General features: G+C 44.8%; 1 protein-coding gene across 2 annotated transcripts in view; it reads left to right on the top strand.

The window, feature by feature from the left end:
- Rfwd3 (ring finger and WD repeat domain 3) overlaps window positions 1–20,142 on the top strand; it is a 32,508-nt gene that overhangs the window by 8,993 nt on the left and 3,373 nt on the right. The window contains exons 4-12 of one of the 2 annotated variants that reach the window (XM_032887730.1): window positions 1,640–1,707; window positions 4,060–4,242; window positions 4,324–4,415; window positions 9,612–9,726; window positions 10,440–10,668; window positions 12,732–12,882; window positions 16,391–16,567; window positions 18,168–18,382; window positions 19,801–20,012. In XM_032887730.1, coding sequence (XP_032743621.1) covers window positions 1,640–1,707; window positions 4,060–4,242; window positions 4,324–4,415; window positions 9,612–9,726; window positions 10,440–10,668; window positions 12,732–12,882; window positions 16,391–16,567; window positions 18,168–18,382; window positions 19,801–20,012 — 1,442 coding nt within the window. Of the gene's footprint in view, window positions 1–1,639; window positions 1,708–4,056; window positions 4,243–4,323; window positions 4,416–9,611; window positions 9,727–10,439; window positions 10,669–12,731; window positions 12,883–16,390; window positions 16,568–18,167; window positions 18,383–19,800; window positions 20,013–20,142 lie in introns of both variants that reach the window. The other variant, XM_032887729.1, reaches the window with a different exon arrangement.

Genomic DNA, 20,142 nt, shown 5'->3' with positions numbered 1-20,142 from the left:
TTAGTATTTAGAATGGTCTGGTTATGGTTGACACGTGCCAGTGGTCATGCTGAGGGGGATGGGCAGGAAGCGCACAAGTCCAAGGCCAGTTTCCTAGTTAGAGAAGAAGATAGAAGAAACAAGGAGGTGGATGACTTCTTGGGAGCAGTGCCCAAGCTGAGCTGACTCCTGCGAATGCACACAAAGGCTTACCAAAGAGGACGAAGCCATTCTGCTGTTAGAACAGAGCGTGGGTAATGAAGGCTTGAGAGTAAGGAAAACTTTGGTATCTAGAAACAGAAAAACATAAAAATGTCAGTGTCGGGGTTGGGGATTTAGCTCAGCGGTAGAGCGCCTGCCTAGCGAGCGCAAGGCCCTGGGTTCGGTCCCCAGCTCCAAAAAAAAGAAAAAAAAAAAAAAATGTCAGTGTCTTAAAAACAGAACAGCGCGGGGTTGGGGATTTAGCTCAGTGGTAGAGCGCTTGCTTAGCAAGCGCAAGGCCCTGGGTTCAGTCCCCAACTCTGGAAAAAAAAAAAAAAACAGAACAGCACACAGCAGAGATAGTTTCTGTGAGTCTCCTCATATGAAGTGTCCAGAAGGGAGTGTTTAGAGGTCAGGTAGGCCTGCAAGTCCATATGGAAGTGAGAGGGAGTGAACACACGGAATCTTCCTGAAGTAAGAAGAATGTCTTGTTTTGTCTGTAGATGAGGTATTTCTCACGTCGACAAGGCTGGCCTCAGATTCAAGTGTGAACCTGCTTGCTTTCCTAAAGCGGGGGCATTCAGAATGTTTGCCGCTCCGCTCCGCTCGGCTCCCAGAACTGTTGAGCTAATCAGTGATGGTGGCTGTGCTGCTCCCGGTGTCACACTAGGCCAAACTAATGTAAAAGCCAAGCGCTACAATGGGTAAATCCTCAGCCAAATCAAAGATGGAGGACGGCGTAGCAAGTATATGGCAAGGCTCTCTCTACACCGATAGCAAAGAGGGAAAGAAAGTGAGTTAGGAAGAATGTACAAAAAACTACGGTGAAAAGGACGTTCTGCTATACAGAACAACTATAATATAAACTAGCTTACCTATTACTGGATGATATTAACGAATTACTATTAACTTTTCAAGGTGCGTGAATGATACAGTGTTTATGTTAGGGGAAAGAAGTCCTTAGTGGTATGAAGAATTTTACAACTGTATTCACACTTTAAGGCTCGCCTGGTATCTGAATATACACAGAATAGTGGGGCAGGGGTTAGACTTTGTGAGTGGTTTATATTTTTTAGATTAATTTTATGTGTATAAATGTGTTATCGATATATGGGTATACTACATGTATGCCTGCTTCCCAAGTGGGTATCGTGTTCCCTGGAGCGGAAGTTAGGATGGCTGTGAACCACTGTGCCACCTCGCTCAGACACCTGAGCTGCTTTTTTATCGAGGGCTGGATACTCGTGGGTTTTGTCTACTTACGGAACATCCAAAATAAGTAGACAGTAAAAAATAACCGACATGAAGTGGGTGGACCTGGCATCCTCTTTTCAAGAATACTGTAAATACTATAAATCCAGATGGGTAGCTGCAGCGAGGCTCTCTCCTGCTAGTCTCATAGCTAACTTGTGTCTTTTATACATTGTCCCTGCTCCCGTTTCTGGATACAACTTGATAGAACAAGGAGTTATCTCAACAGACCAAGAAGCTGCATCTGCCACAGGAGGTGACGCATCCCCTAAAAAGGTAACTTAAAGCCAGTGTCGTCTTGATAAAAGGTCTGACCTGAAGTTAGTTTGGCTTTTAACTCAGGATTCTCTGTCCTTGGCCTACTACGTCCAATCGGAGCGTCCTTTTAAATGTAAGCTACGATTTCCATTTTATGTGAGGCTTCAGGTTAGGTCGGGCTGCTTTGTGGGTGAGAGGTTCAGATGCGGTGTCAGTTTCGCCATGGACTGCTCCCCTGCTGTCCTGATTCACTGTGTAGACTGGGCTGGCTTCAAACTCAGAAACCAGCCTGCCTTTGCCTCTCAAGTGCTGGGATTAAAGGCTGCCACCACCCGGCCATGACTGCTTCCTCTAGTGTTTTAACATGGTAGGGATATTTAGGAATAGCCTAACAAGGTGTTAGATACCATTAAAGTGAGAGATAAGTGAGATTTATAAATGTTCAATCAGAATGTGATTGCAGTGTGATTAAAAAATTTGTTGGGGCCCCGGTATCACTATGAGGTCCTGGCTTTACCTGGATCTCATCGTATAGACCAGGGCTGGTCTGGAACTTACAGAAGTCTTCCTGCCTCTGCCTCCCAAGTGCTGGCATTAAAGGCATGCACCACCCAGCCTTGCACCGTTTTGTTTCTTTCAGACTGTTGCTAGGTGGCCCACACAGACCTTGCTTTACTGCCTGTATATTTCCCGTCACAGGACACAGTTTAGTCAACTCCCTGTTGGGTCCCTCCAACCCCACCCCTTTTTAAAATTTTCCTGATAGAAGTCAAGACTTTGTATAGTTATCTTAGCAGATTGTTGATAGTATAGTCATGAGACTTATTTCTAGCAGAGGTTGCTATATAAAGGGAAAGATGATTTGTTTTTAACAGACGTGACCAACGAGCCTTTGGAAATCTATGCAACCAATTACAGAAGCTATTAGTGTGCCTGATTTTCTTTCCCAGTTGAGACAAGGTTCCCCTAGTGATTCCTGGCTGGTTCAGGAAGTAGCTCAGGGTGTCTTTGAATTTGTAGCAATGCTCCTAGCTCAGCCTCCCAAATGCTGATACATCTGGGGCTAATAAACACACCTCCCAGCAGTGCTTGGTATCACCAGGTAGCAATTCATGCCAGTCTAATAACTAAAAAGTAGTTTCTTGGGTTGGGGATTTAGCTTTAGTGGTAGAGCGTTTGCCTAGCAAGCACAAGGCCCTGGGTTCGGTCCCCAGCTCCGGAAGAAAAAAAGAAAAAAGAAAAAAAGAAAAACAAAAAGTAGTTTCTTTAGTTGCAAGTAGTATCTATAATGCTAATGAATGAGGCTTCGACCCTAGACAGAGAACAGTAAGTGGGCTGGAGAGATGGCTCAGTGTTAAGAGCACTGACTGCCCTTCCAGAAGACCTGGGTTCATTTCCCAGCACCCACCTGGCAGCTCACAGCTGTCTGTAACTCCAGTTCCAGGGGATCTGATACCTTCACACAGACATACAAGCAGGCAAAACACCTTGAATATAAGATAATAAATCAGTAGACACACACACATACACACACATATATATATACACCCCACATATACATGTGCACACAGGAGAGAGTCCTTCCTAGGAAGAGCGCACCAATTGGTTATCCAGTACCAGACAATCAGCGCTAAAAACACACATTCAGATAGCATTATGTGAACTGAGCAGGTCATGTTTATATTCTGTATGTGTGGTTTATATACATAAATATGCACATACACATATATAAATTCATGCATATACTTAATAGCAATTAGAGGGAAAGAGGCCATAAATTTGAGGTGGGGCGCGGTGGTTCAGTGCTAGTCTAGGCTGTATAGCAAGACCCTGTCTCCAAAAAGTAAAAAGAGCCCACCTACTACCTCTCGTTGGTTGTCATGGTAGTTACCAGGGTGTTTTTGCTTCACTTTCTATAGCTTTGGAACAGAAAGAGAATCCAAGAATTTTGTAAGATCAAAACTAGTAGATCAGAGAGGTAGGTTCTCCTGGTAAAGGCACTCTCAGAGACCCACTTGGTAAACAAAACCAACCCCGGAAAGTTGTCTTTTTAACCTCGCATGAAATGAATGAGTGAATGATTCTGTATTTAGGCCCTTTATTGCTGGCTTGTAGCTTGGTGGTAGAATGGTGCTTAGAGTGTCTAAGGTTCCACCTCCCCTCCACCCCCCAGAAGTAGATGTTACATGCGGTATACGACGTATATTTTATCAGATTGTATTTTATGAGAATGACATGTATCTGGTAGCTGTCATGCATTCTTTGCAGCTTTTCATTAGGTTTATATAATTTCGGTGCAGTTTTAGTTGTAGTTTGCACACGAGACTGTTCTTGTACTTAGTTGAACTCATTTCGACTTTCATCCAGCAGTCTCCCCAGAAGCCCAGCATTCTACCCTCTGTGGAAGATGAGGAAGGGGAAACTTGCACGATCTGTTTGGAACAGTGGACCAGTGCTGGGGACCACCGGCTCTCAGCTTTACGCTGTGGGCACCTCTTTGGATATAGATGCATTTCTAAATGGCTCAAAGGACAAACACGAAAATGTCCTCAGGTAAGGGGTCATAAAACAGGACTTGTGTATGAAGTCAGAATTCCTAGAACCATATTGATTGTGTCTCATTGGACTCCTTAGTGCAACAAGAAAGCCAAACACAGTGACATCGTTGTCCTTTATGCCCGGTCCCTGAGAGCTTTGGACACTACTGAACAGGAGCGCATGAAGAGGTGAGTGAGGGTTGGCAACACAGCTCAGAGGACAAGGGCAGTCGCTCACCCCCAAGCCCTGCAGAGCAGATCGTATACCCAGGACCTGTATGGTGGAAGGAGAAAGCGGAACGTTTTTAAAACAGATGAAAAACTGCCTAGCTGGAGTCTATCTGCTGCTTTTCTGGTTGTTTTGCTTTGTTTTGTTTTTCAAGGCAGGGTTTCACTGTGTGGCCCTGGCTGTTCTTGAAATCAGAGATCTGCCTGCCTCTGCCTCTGCCTCTGCCTCTGCCCTCTGCCTCTGCCTCCGCCTCCGCCTCCACCTCCTGAATGCTGGTATTACAGATGTAAACCACCACTGCCCAGCTCTTTTTGCTTCTTTTTAAGCACATCTGAGAAGGAAATTCTCAGTCTACTTTTGTTACGACTCTGGGGTTTTACTTCTGACCTGGGATCTGTGAGAAGCAATGATGTCATAGTCTCAGACAGTTACTCATATAATCACCTGCATGATTTGTTGCGTAGACAACATTAAACATGTGAGGCCAGAGCCAGGCAGTGGTGGAACACGCCTTTAATCCCAGCAGTTGGGAGGCAGAGGCAGGCAGATCTCTGTGGGTTTGAGGCCAGCCTGGTCTATATAGAGTTCTAGGATAGTCATGGCTACATAGACCCTGTTTCTAAAAATAAAATTAAAATGTGAGGCTGGGGCTGGGAAATTCAGCAGCTTGGCAGTCGAGCACTTGCTTCACTGTGCCAGACCTTGGGGTTCTCTCAGCACTGAGGAGTAAAAGTCTGAATGCTGACCTGGTGTGGTCGTTTGTATTGTGATGGTACCACTCGGGGATAAACTCAGGAAGAGAATTGCTTCAGTCTAGCTGTTGAGGGCCGGCCTATACGATACAGGCTGGTCCCCATTCCTGACCGTGGTTGAGAGCACTAGCAAAACGGACAACTCAGCAACGGGCTTGTAGACTCATTTAGGCAAACACTCAGATCCATCTAAGGAAAATAAGCGAATCTCTAAAAAAAAAAAAAAATCCCATTTCTTAGTCTTCCTTCCTTCCTTCCTTCCTTCCTTCCTTCCTTCCTTCCTTCTTTCTTTCTTTCTTTCTTTCTTTCTTTCTTTCTTTCTTTCTTTCTTTCTTTCTTTCGGAGCTGGGGACCGAACCCAGGGCCTTGCAGTTGCTAGGCAAGCGCTCTACCACTGAGCTAAATCTCCAACCCCAAAAATCCCGTTTCAATATAAGCTAAGCTGAGCATGCACCTCGGGTCTGCCTGGCGTTTAAGGAGCCCTAGGTTCGGGCCCCACAACGACATAATCTTGGTAAGGCGGTGTGTTTGACTCATCAATTGTATTAGGGAAGAGAAGGCAATAGGATCAAGAGTTCAAGGTCAGCCTAGGATACATGAGACTGAAGTTCAAAGAAAAAAGAATGTCAAGATATGTCATGTTTTATGTGTATTTTGAGATAGTCTTAGCCCAGGTTGACCTGGAACTGCCAATGTTCTTGCCTTAGTCTCCCCAGGGCTAGAATTACCAGTGCTCATCACCATGTCCGGCTTGGCACGTTTCTCGGTGTTTCTCTTTTTGATTACGTGTCACTCTTACCCTTAAACTAGCTTTCTTTCAGAAGATTTGTTACGTGAAGTTTGCACATGAAAAAAAAAAATGCATCGTAGGCACTGAATAGTTGCTAATAGCCAGCAATTGGTGGTGCACACCTTTAATCCAGCACTCAGGAGCCAGAGGCAGGTAGATAATCTTAAGTTCAAGGCCAGCCTGGTCAGCAGAGCAAGGGGACAGCTGGGGCTATAATGAAAAACCCTGTCTTCCCAAACGAAGGAAGAGAGAGAGAGAGAGAGAGAGAGAGAGAGAGAGAGAGAGAGAACACACCAGGAGGGGGGCGGGGAGAACGAAGAACGAGAACACACACTGGACTGGACAGATGGCTGGCTCAGTGGTTAAGAGCACTGATTGCTCTTCCAGAGGTCCTGAGTTCAATTCCCAGCAACCACATAACCACATGGTGACTCATAACCATCTGTAATGGGATCTGATGCCCTCTTCTGGTGTGTCTGAAGACAGCTACAGTGTACTCACATACAATAAATAAATCTGTCTGTCTGTCTATCTATCTATCTATCTATCTATCTATCTATCTATCTATCTATCTATCTATCTATCTATCTATCTTTAAGAAAGAGAAAGCCAAACTAAGAAAAAGATGATTTAAAAACGTTAAAGATGGCATCACATTGGCCAGTGAGATGGCTCTGGACGCAAGCCCTTGCAGTACAAGCCTACTGACCTGAATTTAATTGCTAGAACCCCTGGTAGAAGGAGAGAACCCACTGGTAAAGTTACCCTATGATTGAACAGTACGATTTTCCCACTGGTAAAGTTACCCGATGATTTCCACATGTATGTGTTTTTCCCCCCAATGGTGACGTGTTCCTGGGAGATAGAAGCAGGTGAATCACAAGTTTGAGCCTGAGACTAGAGACCTAGCTCAGTGGTAAGAGTCCTTGATTAGCATGCACACAGCCCTGGGATGCATCTATGACAAGAACAAAAGAAAAGAAAAGTACCTAGCAAGTTCCACACTGTCTGTGCCACGGAGACCCTGTCTCTCTAAAGGAAGACTCAAGTTTAAAATACCCACCATTGAGAACGTTGCGGATATGTTCACATTTTACTGGTAAAGTTTGAATGTAAATATTTAAATACTTAGAGCTGGTGGTGCCATTTGAGAGGCTGTGAAACCTTTTAAGAGGCCAGGATTAGCTGCAGGAAATGATTCACTGGGCCTTAGGCGTTAACCTACTCAAATTCTAGCCTGACCCCTCGACTTCCTGTTGGCAAAAATGTCAAGTGAGCTGTCATGGAGCCACCTGTTGCCATGCCTTCCCTCGTGTCACTTCATGCTGTGAGCTAAAACAAATTCCTCAAGGTGTTTCTTGTTGAGTATTTGGTCACTGCAACGAGAAAGGTTAATTTATAGATCTCGAGCGCAAATGTATAGTTATCCTATTCCCAGAAAGTAGTTGTTTTGAAAAGAATGTTTGCAAAGGTTTACTTAATGAGCATGAGTTACATTGTTAATAATCTAGCTCAAGTGGATTAACTGAGTAAACTGACATCGGTGTAGCATAGTGTTAGACGCTGCAAAAATGGTTAAAATGCACACGTCAATAAAAACATTGTGACTGCATTTTTGTAAGTCGGGTTTTTCTCTGTGTAGCCCTCCCTGGCTGTCCTGGGACCTACCCCGTACTCGACTTGTATTGAATCCTAACAGTTTGCCATTTTTGTTTTAGGCCTTTCTAAAAAGTTAATCCTAAGCAACAAACGTGCCTCCCTGAAGTCCCAGGCTCTGAAGGTGGTTAGATCACTAACTAGAGTCCGGGAGTTCTCTTGGACAGCGACTTGAGCAACCTGCAAAAAGTCTGCTTTTTTTTTTTAAGTATTGTGAGGGTATTTGGTTGTTGTTTGAGATGGTCTCTAAGTTGTCTAGGCTGGTCTTGAACTCACTGTGTAGACTAAACAAGCCACTCATTGGTGGCCCACATGCTTCAGCCTCCTGAATAGCCTGAGTTTGTTTCCATGCAGATGCATCAACCTCTTGGTCCTGCTGTCTCCAATTTTAAGACCAAGATGTAGCTTCTAGTGATCTCTGAAAATTTTTTTTAAGATTTATTTATTTTGGTTGGGGATTTAGCTCAGTGGTAGAGCGCTTGCCTAGCAAGCACAAGGCCCTGGGTTCTGTCCCTAGCTCCGGGGGGTGGGGGTGGGGATTTATTTATTTTATGTAAGTACACTGTAACTCTCTTCAGCCACACCAGAAGAGGTCATCAGATCCCCTTACACTTGCTTGTGAGCCACCATGTGATTGCTGGGAATTGAACTTGGGAGCAGTCAGTGCTTTTAGCCGCTGAGCCATCTCTCCAGCCCAATCTCTGAGTTTTTTTTTTTTTCCTTTTCTTTTTTTTGGAGCTGGGGACCGAACCCAGGGCCTTGTGCTTGCTAGGCGAGCGCTCTACCACTGAACTAAATCCCCAACCCCGATCTCTGAGATTTTTATTTCTCAGTTTTAACTCTGAGGTCTAATTTCCTGGATTACCATCTGCTGTAGTGTGATTTATTAGATACCGTGCTCTTTCTGCACCAAGTTTTCCTTGCTGCCTATGTCTTACCTCGAGCGAGGCTTTTGCTCCATAGCCTGCCTCTGTTTTCCTCTGTTTCTATTTAATATACGTGGGATGGATGTTTGGTCAGCATGAATAGATGTGCACCAGTGAATGCCTGGTGTTCTCAGAGGACAGGAGAGGGCACCAGATCCCCCGGAACTGGAGTTCCGGACAAGTGTGAGCTGCCATGCGGGTCCTGGGAACCCTGGTCCTGTGGGAGAACCATCTCTGCAGGCCTCTTCTACAGCGTTCTTTGTTGTCTTTGCTTTGAACTAAAGTCTCTCTTGCCCAGGAATGACTTCATTTCTGAGCTTTAGTGGTCCACCTGCCTCAGCTCTCCTTGGTAGTATTACAGGCATGTGCCACCATATTCTGGCTCATTTGAATTTCTCATAAATAAATAAGGGCCGACTTGTCATTTCATATCGTTTTCTCTGCTGTTTCAGTCAAGTGGGATTTTGTTCTTGTTTTTGTGCTCCCTATTTTAAAATATCTTTAAGTATATGCAAATTTATGGTTGTGTAATGTTTTTTTTATACCTATTCATGCATTTTGTGTTTATTCTAATTGGCCTTTTGTTAGCATTTGCTTAGTGTAGATGTAAACTTCCTTGTCTTTTAAAGCTTTAGCCTTGTTGGTTCTGATAATTTGATCGTTTAGTTTGCAGACTTTGTGATAACCAACAACAGTTTATTTTCTTTTACTCCGGTAGATAATCCTGGTCTTTTAATATTTAAGTTTAATCTGTTATAATTTGCCTTAGCTCAAGCAGTGAATTGGTTCACTCACTTTCCTATGCTGTTTTTAGTCTCCACTTACAGTAGGAGTCATATCTCTGACTTACACACCGAGCCCCAGCGAGCTGGCTGGTCAGCCCCACACGCTAATTAATGGACAGCTTGTGTTGTGCGTTATTAAACTGCCATGACGCGCTCACAGTCTAGATGTGTGTTACACAGGACCCGACTGTCAGCTTGCTGTGAGTCCTCTAGCTTTTCTGATCCTCCTCCCTCGGCTTCTCCCTAGTGACCTACTGAGTGAGCAGGCGCTCCGGAAGCAGGCCGAGCTGGAATCCGCCCAGTGCCGGCTCCAGCTTCAGGTCCTTATGGACAAATGCACAAAACTCAATAGCCGTGTCCAGGTGAGTTTGTCTTTCCTAATTCAAAAGATTTCTAGGATCAAAATTAAAAAGAGGGGCACTAGGCTGGAGAGATGGCTCAGTGGTTAAGAGCACTGACTGCTCTTCCAGAGGTCCTGAGTTCAAATCCCAGCAGCCACATCATGGCTCACAACCATCTGTAATGGGGTCTGATGCCCTCTTCTGGTGTGTCTGAAGATAGCAACAGTGTAGTCAGATAAATAAAAATAAATATTTTTTTTAAAGGGCACCTTAAGAGGAATCTAAATATTACTTATGTTTATCTCAATGATAGGACATTAGTCCAAAACCCATATAAATTCTGTGAGGGCTTCAGACACATGACAACCATTAAAGATTTCTTTACCCTAATATTTTAATAAATCTCTCTGCAGTCCTTAGTTCAGTTACCTGGTGAAATACTCAGAAATTCAGTTAGGATTCACGGTAACATTTTCATGATTGGCAAGAAATCATTCTTGCTGGGCAGTGGTGGCATACACCTCTTTAATCCTGGCACTCGGGAGGCAGAAGTAGGCAGATCTCTGTGAGTTTGAGGCCAGCTTGGTCTGTGGAGTGAATTCCAGGACTCAGGGCTCCACAGAGAAACCCTGTCTTGGAAAACAAAAAAAAACAAGCAAAAAAATCAAACCAGAAAAAGAAGAAGAAAGAAAACCAAAGGAGGGGGTTCGCTTACATCGTCTGTTACACTGTAGGACTTGGAGAAGCTTATGGTGCGGCATCAGGGCCCAGCGGGACAGCAGTGCAGTGGCTCCCAAGCACTTTGTGGGAGCTGCCTGCCCTCCAGCCAGAGCCAGCGCAAATACAGCTCAGAGAAGACCTTCACAGTATCTCAGACGGGAAACTGCCGAATCATGGCGTATTGCGATGGTCTGAGCTGCTTGGTGGCATCCCAGCCCTCTCCTCAGGCTTCCTTCCTTCCAGGTAAACAGCTCAGAACTTTGAGTTCATCGTTAAATACATCTTAATTCCCTTCCCTTTTTGAAGAATCTTGGGCTTGGTGGTGGTTAAGGAGTGGTAACAGGCAATCAACTCACTTTTGTCTGTCTGTCTGCCCGTCTGTCTGTTAATTCAGTGCAAGTACTTCATATGCTACAGAGGTGCCTTTCATAGCTTGGCGTGGTGGCTCATGCCTTTAATCCCAGCACCTAACACGCAGGCGTAGACAGATCTCTAAGGTGCCAGCCTGTTCTGTGTAGCAAGTTCCAGGGAAGTTGGGCTACATAAGGAGACCCTGTCTCAAAACAAAAGACCATATGTTTAATAGCAGGGTCTGCTGTCACACGCCTGTAGCAGCAACATTGAGGAGACGGAGGCAGAAGGTAGGCCACTGTGCTCTGCATGGCGAGACCCTCTTTCAAACATATAGAAATGTCTCTTTCAGCTACAAGCAGTTCTTTAATTGCTACACAGCCCACTGCCCTACTTGAAAAAAATTCTTCCATATATCTTGCTCTTATTTTGCAAATTACCAATACCAGAAACAGTGTGGCCGTGGGAAAGGAGGCTCACGGAAGTGTCCCTTGTCACTGCAGTAGTCCAAGGAGGAGAATAGTCCTTGTGTGTCATTTACCTTACAGATTTGTTCACACTGTTTTCAGAGACTGCCCTGGGAGGTTAACTCATATTTAAACACAATTTAATATTCATAGTTGCAAACAAGAGAACGTCAAGAATACAGTAGTCATTTCATGGGGGCTGAAGGGATAAGTTGAGCTCTTTCTGCTCTTCTCTTTCAGACAGGAAAGTGGTTCTCTAGAAGTTTGAAGTTAAAACTCAGCACCCATGCTAGGTGGCTCCCAACGACCTATAATGGCACTTCCAGCTCCAGGGAATCTAATGCCCTCTTCTGGTTTCTGTGGGGGCCCACGTTCACGTGCATATACCCACACAGAGATAAAGGCACAACTAGGGCTGGAGAGATGGTTAAAAGCAGTGAAGTTCACTAACTTCTTCCAAAAGCCCCGGGTTCCCAGCCACCCACGTGACAGCTCACAACCATCTGTCACAGACTGTAACTCCAGACCCAGGAGGGCTGACAGGTGCCCTTGGTCTGGCCACGTGAGGGTGCCAGGTGGCCCACAGTGTACATCACGCATGTGGCAAAGCATGACTGCGAATGAATCTTGGATAAGATGAATTGACATGGTAGTTTCTCCGGCCCTTTCTCTGTTCTTTACTGCTCCTGTCTTTGAATCTTGAGTTAACCTCTTTTTGTAGGTGATGTGCTTGATATTTGTCCAGACGGCCTCCTTTATTTTGTCTACTTGAGACTGGGTCTTACTGTATAGACCACGCTGGCCTCAAGCCTTTACTGATGCTAGAAGTGTAATTACATCCTACCATGCCCACCTGTCTCAATAGCTTTACCAAAATACAAGTGTCATAAAATTAAATTGTATAGATTTGTAAGGTCCGTTATCTTTTTCCCTTCTACACACTCACGGGCAGCCACCGACCTGCCGTTCGCCTGTGCACGTTCCAGAACGTTGTATAAATGGCACCATACAGTGTGTGCTTCTTTTTGTTCTTAGATCCATATTTTTATGCAAATTGGTAGTTTATTACTGGGTGGTATTTCATTATATATACTTGGTAAATCTGTCCATCCATCTCTTGATGGATATTTAAAATGGATTTTGCTTTTTAAAAATTTTTTAAGTATAACCCTAAGGTACTTGGCATGGTGGCACATGCATCTGATTCTAGCACTCGAGGCAGGCAGATCTCTGAGTTCAAAGCCAGCCTGGTCTAAAATGAATTTCAGAACAGCCAGGGCTACACAGAAAAACATTCTCAAAAAAAAAAAAAAAAAATGTGTAACTGGGAAATTCTCATTTTCATTATGTGACTAGCTGTTCCCTAGGGACTTGGATTCCAGGAAAGGTAAGCAAATCACTTTTGAAAGGTGCTAATTACTTTAAAAGACAGTTCTGTTTTGCCATAATTTACCTTTGTGTTCCTGTTTTAACTTTCTTCTTTGGTAGGCTTTGGTGTTAAGATGCTGAGTACTGCGAACATGAGAAGCAGTCAGTACATCCCTATGCATAGCAAGCAGATCCGTGGACTAGCTTTCAGCAATCAATCCAAAGGCTTGCTCCTCTCCGCCTCCCTTGACAACACCATTAAACTGACCAGGTAAGGGAGTCGAGGGAAAGATGGGGCCTGGGTCACTGTGCGTCAAGTTAGTCTTAGTGTTATGGTGCCCTTTTGTTGATCTGAGCCAGTGTCTTCTTGTGAATGGATATACGCAGCCAGACACATACTTTAAACCCAGCATGGAGAGGCAGGCAGATCTCCTACAAGTTTTAGGCTGACCTATAGTGAGTTCTAGGACAACCAGAGCTGTGTAGAGAGACCATCTCTAAATAAATAAATGAATGAAATAAAAGTCTATATGTCCCGTGTGGTGATTGACACCTCTAATCCTAGACTTGGGGTCCTGACAGGCATGAGGATTACCATGTGTTTGAAGTTAGCCTGGACTACATAGTAAATTCCAGGACAACTTGAACTACAGAATTAAACCCTGTCTAAAAACAAAGACAGAAAAGTAGACATAAACTTGGGGGTTGTGGTAGCCAGTGCCTGTAATTCCAGCCCCTAAAAGGTAGAGACCTGGGGATCATGAGGAAGCAACCCAAGAGCATGAGACTGGGCAAAAAAGGAAAAATTTAAAAGTAACAAAGGAGGTCACTGAGTTAATGTGAGGTAGCCTGACTCGTGTTCGTTGGTTTCTGTAGTACTGCAGATTGAGCCTGGGTCTGGAATGTGTGTGACAAGCATTCTGTCATGGCTCTCTCCATGCCAATTTTATTTTTTACTCTGTGGCTCTTGGTAATTTACCTAGGCTGGCTTTGACCTTGTAATTGTTATTCCTTTGAGTAACTGGTATTTTGGGCCTGCATCAAAGGCTGGGCTATTCTAATTCTTTAAAATTTCACTTAAAAGTTTTACTGGAGGGGTGTGTATGTGCGTGTCTGTGTGTGTGTGTCTGTGTGTGCGTGTCTGTGTCTGTGTGTGTGTGTCTGTGTGTGTCTGTGTGTGTGTCTGTGTGTGTGTGTCTGTGTGTGTGTCTGTGTGTGTGTCTGTGTGTGCGTGTCTGTGTGTGTGTGTCTTGTTTGCCCTCGTGTCTGCTGTACACCACCTGCATGCAGTACTTGCAGAGGCCAGAAGAGGGCATCAGGGACTGAACAGAGTTCCGGGTGGTTGATTGTCCCCATCTGAGTGCTGGGAACTGAATCCAGATCCTCTCTGAGAAAAATAGGTGCTGTTGACCACTGACCCATCTCTCTATCCCCTAAAATTACATACTTTAAAAGTCCATATTACACTCTTTGAATGAGAGCAGTGTTCTATAGATGTTGGTATGTAATGTGGGAAATCATTGTCTCCTCATAGAATTGCAGTGACAGCTCCGGACTGCTTACTCCAGGTCTGTCCCCCGGGTAACTAGTAATATAAATGAGACCTGAGTGTGATCTGTTCCTTTGGAGCTACCTTCCTACTCCTTTTCACTCTAAGAAATCTTTAAAGGAGCTAGGCAGTAGGGACACATGCCTTTAAGGCAGAGGCAGGGAATCTCTGTGAGTTCGAGGCCAGCCTGGTCTGTAGGGTGAGTTCACAGACAGCCAAGGCAACACAGAGAGACAGTCCCTGTGTCAAAAAAAGCAAACAGGCGGGGCTGGGATTTAGCTCAGTGGTAGAGCGCTTGCCTAGGAAGCGCAAGGCCCTGGGTTGGTCCCCAGCTCCGAAAAAAAAAAAAAAAAAAAAAAAAAAAAAAAAAAAAAAAAACAAACAGACAGACAATCTTGAGTCTTTTAAGGGTAGGGATCTATAACTCAGTTGTAGACCACATGGCTAATAAGTGGGATTCTGAGTTGAGTTCTTGGTTCCATGAAGAAGTTCACTTACCCAATTTTCAGCATAGCATTGTATTCTGTATGCTACAGATGCTGAATGGGGAGGGCGATTTAACCAAAACAAGCAAAAAAATAACAAAAAAACCAAAAACAGAGTCAAGTGAGGTAGTGAGGAGACAGCAGCAAGGGGAACCCTAGAGCATACTCAGCTCATAACGAAAGCACTTACTGCAGAAACCTGGTGGCTTGAACACATGGCTGGGGGAGAACCGACTGCTCCAAAGAGTCTTTAGAACTCCACACACAATGTGTCATGTATGCATCTGCACTCTCGTTCTCATACACATACACTCTGTGTGTGTGTGTGTGTCTGTGTGTGTATCTGTCTGTCTCTGTGTGTGTCTGTCTGTCTCTGTGTGTGTCTGTGTGTATGTCTGTCTCTCTGTGTGTCTGTCTGTCTCTGTGTGTCTGTCTGTCTTTGTCTCTGTGTGTGTGTGTGTGTCTGTGTGTGTGTGTGTGTGTGTCTGTGTCTGTGTGTGTCTGTCTGTCTGTGTGTGTGTGTGTGTGTGTCTGTGTGTGTGTGTGTCTGTGTCTGTGTGTGTGTCTGTCTGTGTCTGTGTGTGTGTCTGTCTGTGTGTCTCTGTGTGTGTCTGGTGTGTGTGTCCGTGGGGGTTGTCTTTGTGTGTGTGTGTATGTGTGTGTGTGTGTGTGTGTGTGTCTGTGGGGGTTGTCTGTGTGTGTGTCTGTCTGTCTGTGTGTGTGTCTGTGTGTGTCTGTCTGTGTGTGTGTGTGTATCTGTCTCGTTTGTGTGTGTCTGTCTGTCTCTGTGTGTGTCTGTCTGTCTGTCTCTGTGTGTGTGTCTGTGTGTATATCTGTCTGTCTCTCTGTGTCTGTCTGTCTCTCTGTGTGTCTGTCTGTGTGTCTTTGTGTTCTGTGTGTGTCTGTGTGTGTGTCTGTCTGTGTCTGTGTGTGTCTGTCTGTGTGTGTGTCTGTCTGTCTGTATGTGTGTGTCTGTGTGTGTGTCTGTGTGTGTCTGTGTGTCTGTGTGTGTGTGTGTTTTGATGAGGGTGGGAATGGGCACTGAAGACTGAAGAGATGGCTCGGTGGTAGAAAGCTTGCTACTCTTCAGAGGGTGGGAGAGATGGCCTGGTGGTTAGAAACATTGGCTACCCTTCCTTTGACCTGGGTTCAGTTCCCAGCAGATACATGGCAGGCAGCTTTCAACTCTCTAAACTCCAGTTCTAGGAGATCTGAAACCCTTACTGGCTTCAGAAAAGGTACTCAGATAGTACACAGACTTTCATGTGAGGAAAAAACCCTACTTATTAAAAATAATAATTTTAGAATTTAAAAAATAGTTTAAAAGTCAGCAGACATGATGGCTCATGCCTTTGACCTAAGCACTTGGGAAGCAAAAGCAGGAAGATCTCTGAGTTCAAGGCCAGCCTGGTCTGCTTAGCAAGTTCTAGGCCAGCCAGGGCTATGCAGTGAGGCCCTATCTCAAAACAACAGTAAGGGTTACGAGAAGCTAGAGATGTAAGTCAGTGACAGAAGGCTTGCCTACTGTTAGCCCTAGGTTCTTTGCCTAACATCTCAAAAGGTCTGGGTGGTTGAAATAGAGTTTTTGGTTTTCCGTATGTTTTCACTTTCTTGCATTGCCCACTGTGTGACAGTTAACTACAGAGGAATAAATACAATTTTGTGAAATGTTTTATTATTAATTATCACTGTTGTGTACATAATTTTTTAATATATGGTGGTAAAAATCTCTTAAAACTCTACAGCCTAGAAACAAATACTGTGGTGCTGACTTACAACACTGGACGGCCTGTCTGGAGCTGTTGCTGGTGTCTTGACGAGAACAATTACATCTACGCTGGACTGGCCAATGGTTCAATTCTGATCTATGACTTACGGAACACAAATACCTATGTCCAGGAATTAGTTCCTCAGAAAGCCAGGTACAAGGAAGATCTCATTTTTATGTAGGTCACAGCGCTCTTAATAGATTGCTACTATATTTGTTCTTTCCTTAGAGTGTATCCACAGTCGGCCAGCAATCTAAGGTCTGGCACTTTCTCACTTCAGAGTCAATAAAGTTTGAGGCTGGGTATGGTGGTGCACACCTTTATTCCCAGCAACTGGGAAGCAGGCGGATCTCTGTGAGTTCCAGGATAGTCAGGGCTGTACAGAGAAACCGTCTCATAAAAAAAGTAAGAAAGAGGAGGGCGCAGGGAAGGCTTTGCTTGGATAGCCGTGCATGATCAAATTCATGGGAACATGGTCTGTAGGACGGTGTTTGTGGAGGTGTCTTAGCATATAGTATTGATCATAAACTTGTAGAATGAAATTTAGAACCTAATCTAATCGAAGCCAGGCATGGTGGTGCACACCTTTAATCCCACATAACACTCAGGAGGCAGAGATAAGCTGATATTTGAATTGGAGGCTAGCAGGTTCCAGGATAGCCAGGGTAGGGCTACCCAGAACGCCCTGTCTTGAAGGGTAAAGAGGGGGGCTGGAGGGGGTTTTGCTGACAATGGTGGTGGCACATACTTTTGATCCTAGGCAGACAGGTCTCTGAATTTGAGGCCAGTCTGGAATACAGAGATAGTTCCAGAACAGCCAAGGATACATAGAGAAATTCTGTTTAACAAAACAAGAAAATCATCTTTTCTCTGAGTTAAAATATCGTTTACTTTTAGGCTGTCCTTTTGTTGTTACAGGGTTTTCTTTTTTAATTTTTTTTGTTTTGTTTTTTAATTTTATGTGCATTGGTGTTTTGCCCATACGTAAGTCTCTGTGAGGTTGTTGGATTTTCTGGAACTAGATGGAGTTAAAGACAGTTGTGAGCCGCCATGTGGGTGCTGGGAATTGAACCCCTGTCCTCTGGAAGAGCAGCCAGTGCCCTTAACCACTGAGCCACCTCTCCAGCCTATTACAGGATTTTTCTTTGGAAGCATCTGATATATCCTGTTGGATAAGTTATTTCAGTGAAATGAGCCAGTTCAAGCCAGGTTAGCGTGTATATAAAGACATATTTGTTGGGAGAGTTCACTGTTAACCAAGGAACGAAGCCACTAGGGAAGTCACTATGGGGAAAGACAGGGAAGTGGGAGGAGGGAGAAAGAGAGAGAGAAAGAGTGAGCAAGCTCGCTCACAGACAAAGGGGAGAGACCAAAATGTCAGTGTTCTATGGGGAAAAGCCCCTGGGAGAGGGGAAGCCCTGGGCTGAAAGTTGGGAGTAGAGGGTGGGGACCGAGATGCTGCTGGGAGAACCTGAGGCAGGGCCCACTTTGATAGGTTAAACGTGCACCTCGGCCACATTGGGTTTGAATCCCACTTACGTTGAAAGTAAGTGCGGAGTATTCCGTGTATTCCTTCTATTCTCTCGTAGAGGTGGTTCATTGCTTTTTAGAGGGTGCAGGAGGATGTTTGCTTACCCTTCTTTTTGACCTCTATTGAGCTGGGAATGTGGCCTAGGACTCCTTGTCATGAGGTCTGGAGCAGCCAGTGTTGGATTTGGAACGTATGTCACGGTTTCCCTTTTTTTGCCCTCAGATGTCCTCTGGTGTCCCTGTCATATTTACCCAGAGCTGCGGTGACTGCATTTCCTTATGGTGGGGTGCTGGCTGGAACCTTGGAGAATGCCTCCTTCTGGGAGCTAAAAACAGACTTTTGTCATAAGCCTCATGTGCTGTCCTTGGAGCCAGGGGGCTTTGTAGACTTTCAGACAGAGAGCAGCACCCGACACTGTCTTGTGACATACAGGCCTGGTGAGTTCTGAGTTCTTATAGGCCTGCTCTCTTGGTGGCTGGGAGTGGGGCAGGGGAGGAGGTGCAGGGAAGAAGACATTGGGTGGCTTTGGAAAGCCTCTCTAAGGCTGACAGGCGGTGCTGCAATTCCTAGTATCACGGAAATGGGAACCCCAGAGCTGGCTCTCTACCCTGTATTGAAAACATCCTGTCCTGTGCTTCTAGAAGTGAAGTAACTACTCCAGGATCCTGGGTATCTAACAACAGTGTTAGAATGAGGCAACCCACCCTTGAATCCATTTCTCTGCCTCAGTCCAGTCATCTGCCCCTCACTTCACCTAAGAAAAGGCCCCAGCTGGAAACAGCCTGGCACCAGATCAGGTTTTTAGTTGTTTCATATTTGAGTCTAACAAAGTTAGGACAGGCAACATGATTTTGTGGAACTATCTAGGCAGCTAAATGTCACTGCCTCCAAATCCTTGGATAGAACTCTAAGCAGCTATTAATTTACGGGTCTGTCTTGTTCTCACCTAAAGGAAAGACTCTATTCCTGATGGTCAGTCCAGTGAGGTTTGCCCCTTTAACTAGGTCTTGAGGTCTTAGAATGGCATGAACTAGCCTTGCCCTAATGGGATTCTGAATATTTAGTGATGGTTGGCTATAGTGTACTGTTCACAAGTATGTCTTTGTCCTGGCAAACGCCTCGTATCTTAAGTCCTGACCTGTAGACAGGTATCTCTCTCAGGAAATGTGTTTATACTGGCAGACATCACCATGACTCTTACCTGGTCTGAGTCCAATTTATTCCTACCTAGACAGTTACTGTCTGAGAGAGTCCCAACCAGATCAGTGATTTAAGTTGATACTAAAAATGGGTTATAAGGAACCAACTCTAGTAATCAAATTTGTGACAGGAAAATTTGTCAAGTTTGTTCGTCAAATTGACCAACAGAGTGCCCATTTGTGGACAGATCTTATCATTTCGTGTTTGTTTTATCTGGGAAACTGTTTGAATTGCTGCTTCTGACCTTTGGCTCTTACCAAATCATGCTGTGACTTCCATAGAAAGTTTGGGGGTCCCATTTTGTTTTCCTGTTCTTGTCTGTCTCTCAGAAGTACCACAGATACAACTCTTATTTCTGTGATAGCTAATGGAGTACTCAGTGGAAGGAGGAAAAATACCATTAGACACTTGAACGGTAAATTCCCCAGTTCTCTCAGGGTGCAGTGATTTTACAAAACCAGTTCATTCTCAGAGTTGTTTCTCTAGTAGGAAGAGCCGACTGCAGGTAGTTCCCTTCATCTTAGCCCGGCTTCTGAATTTCATTTGTGCTGCGTTGCTGTATTTACTGTAGATCTTGACGTTTAATGTGTTTGGCTTTTCTACCCAGGTAGGTTGTGAATATCTGAGGTTCTAACACTGGTTCTCTGTCTCATAGATAAAAGCCATAACACCGTGCGAACTGTGCTGTTGGAGATGTCTTACAGACTGGATGACGCTGGCGAGCCGGTCTGCTCCTGCCTTCCTGTGCAGACATTCCTCGGGGGACCCACTTGCAAACTGTTAACCAAAAGTGCCATCTTCCAGAGCCCGGAGAATGATGGCAGTGTCCTAGTGTGTACTGCAGATGAAGCGTCACAGTCTGCCCTGGTGAGCCTGTTGTAGTTTATGTTTTATAATAGTTTGGGGTTTGAGGGCCTGGCCCAGTTGTAAGGCACTCGCCTTTATGAAGCGTATGGCACGTATGAGGGAGTCAGTCACAGGCTCACCACGTCAGTCT

Source organism: Rattus rattus, chromosome 17 (assembly GCF_011064425.1).
Source record: "Rattus rattus isolate New Zealand chromosome 17, Rrattus_CSIRO_v1, whole genome shotgun sequence".
Lineage (NCBI taxonomy): Eukaryota > Metazoa > Chordata > Mammalia > Rodentia > Muridae > Rattus > Rattus rattus.
The sequence above is the reverse complement of the archived record's forward strand: the minus strand, read 5'-3'. Positions and strand labels throughout refer to the sequence as shown.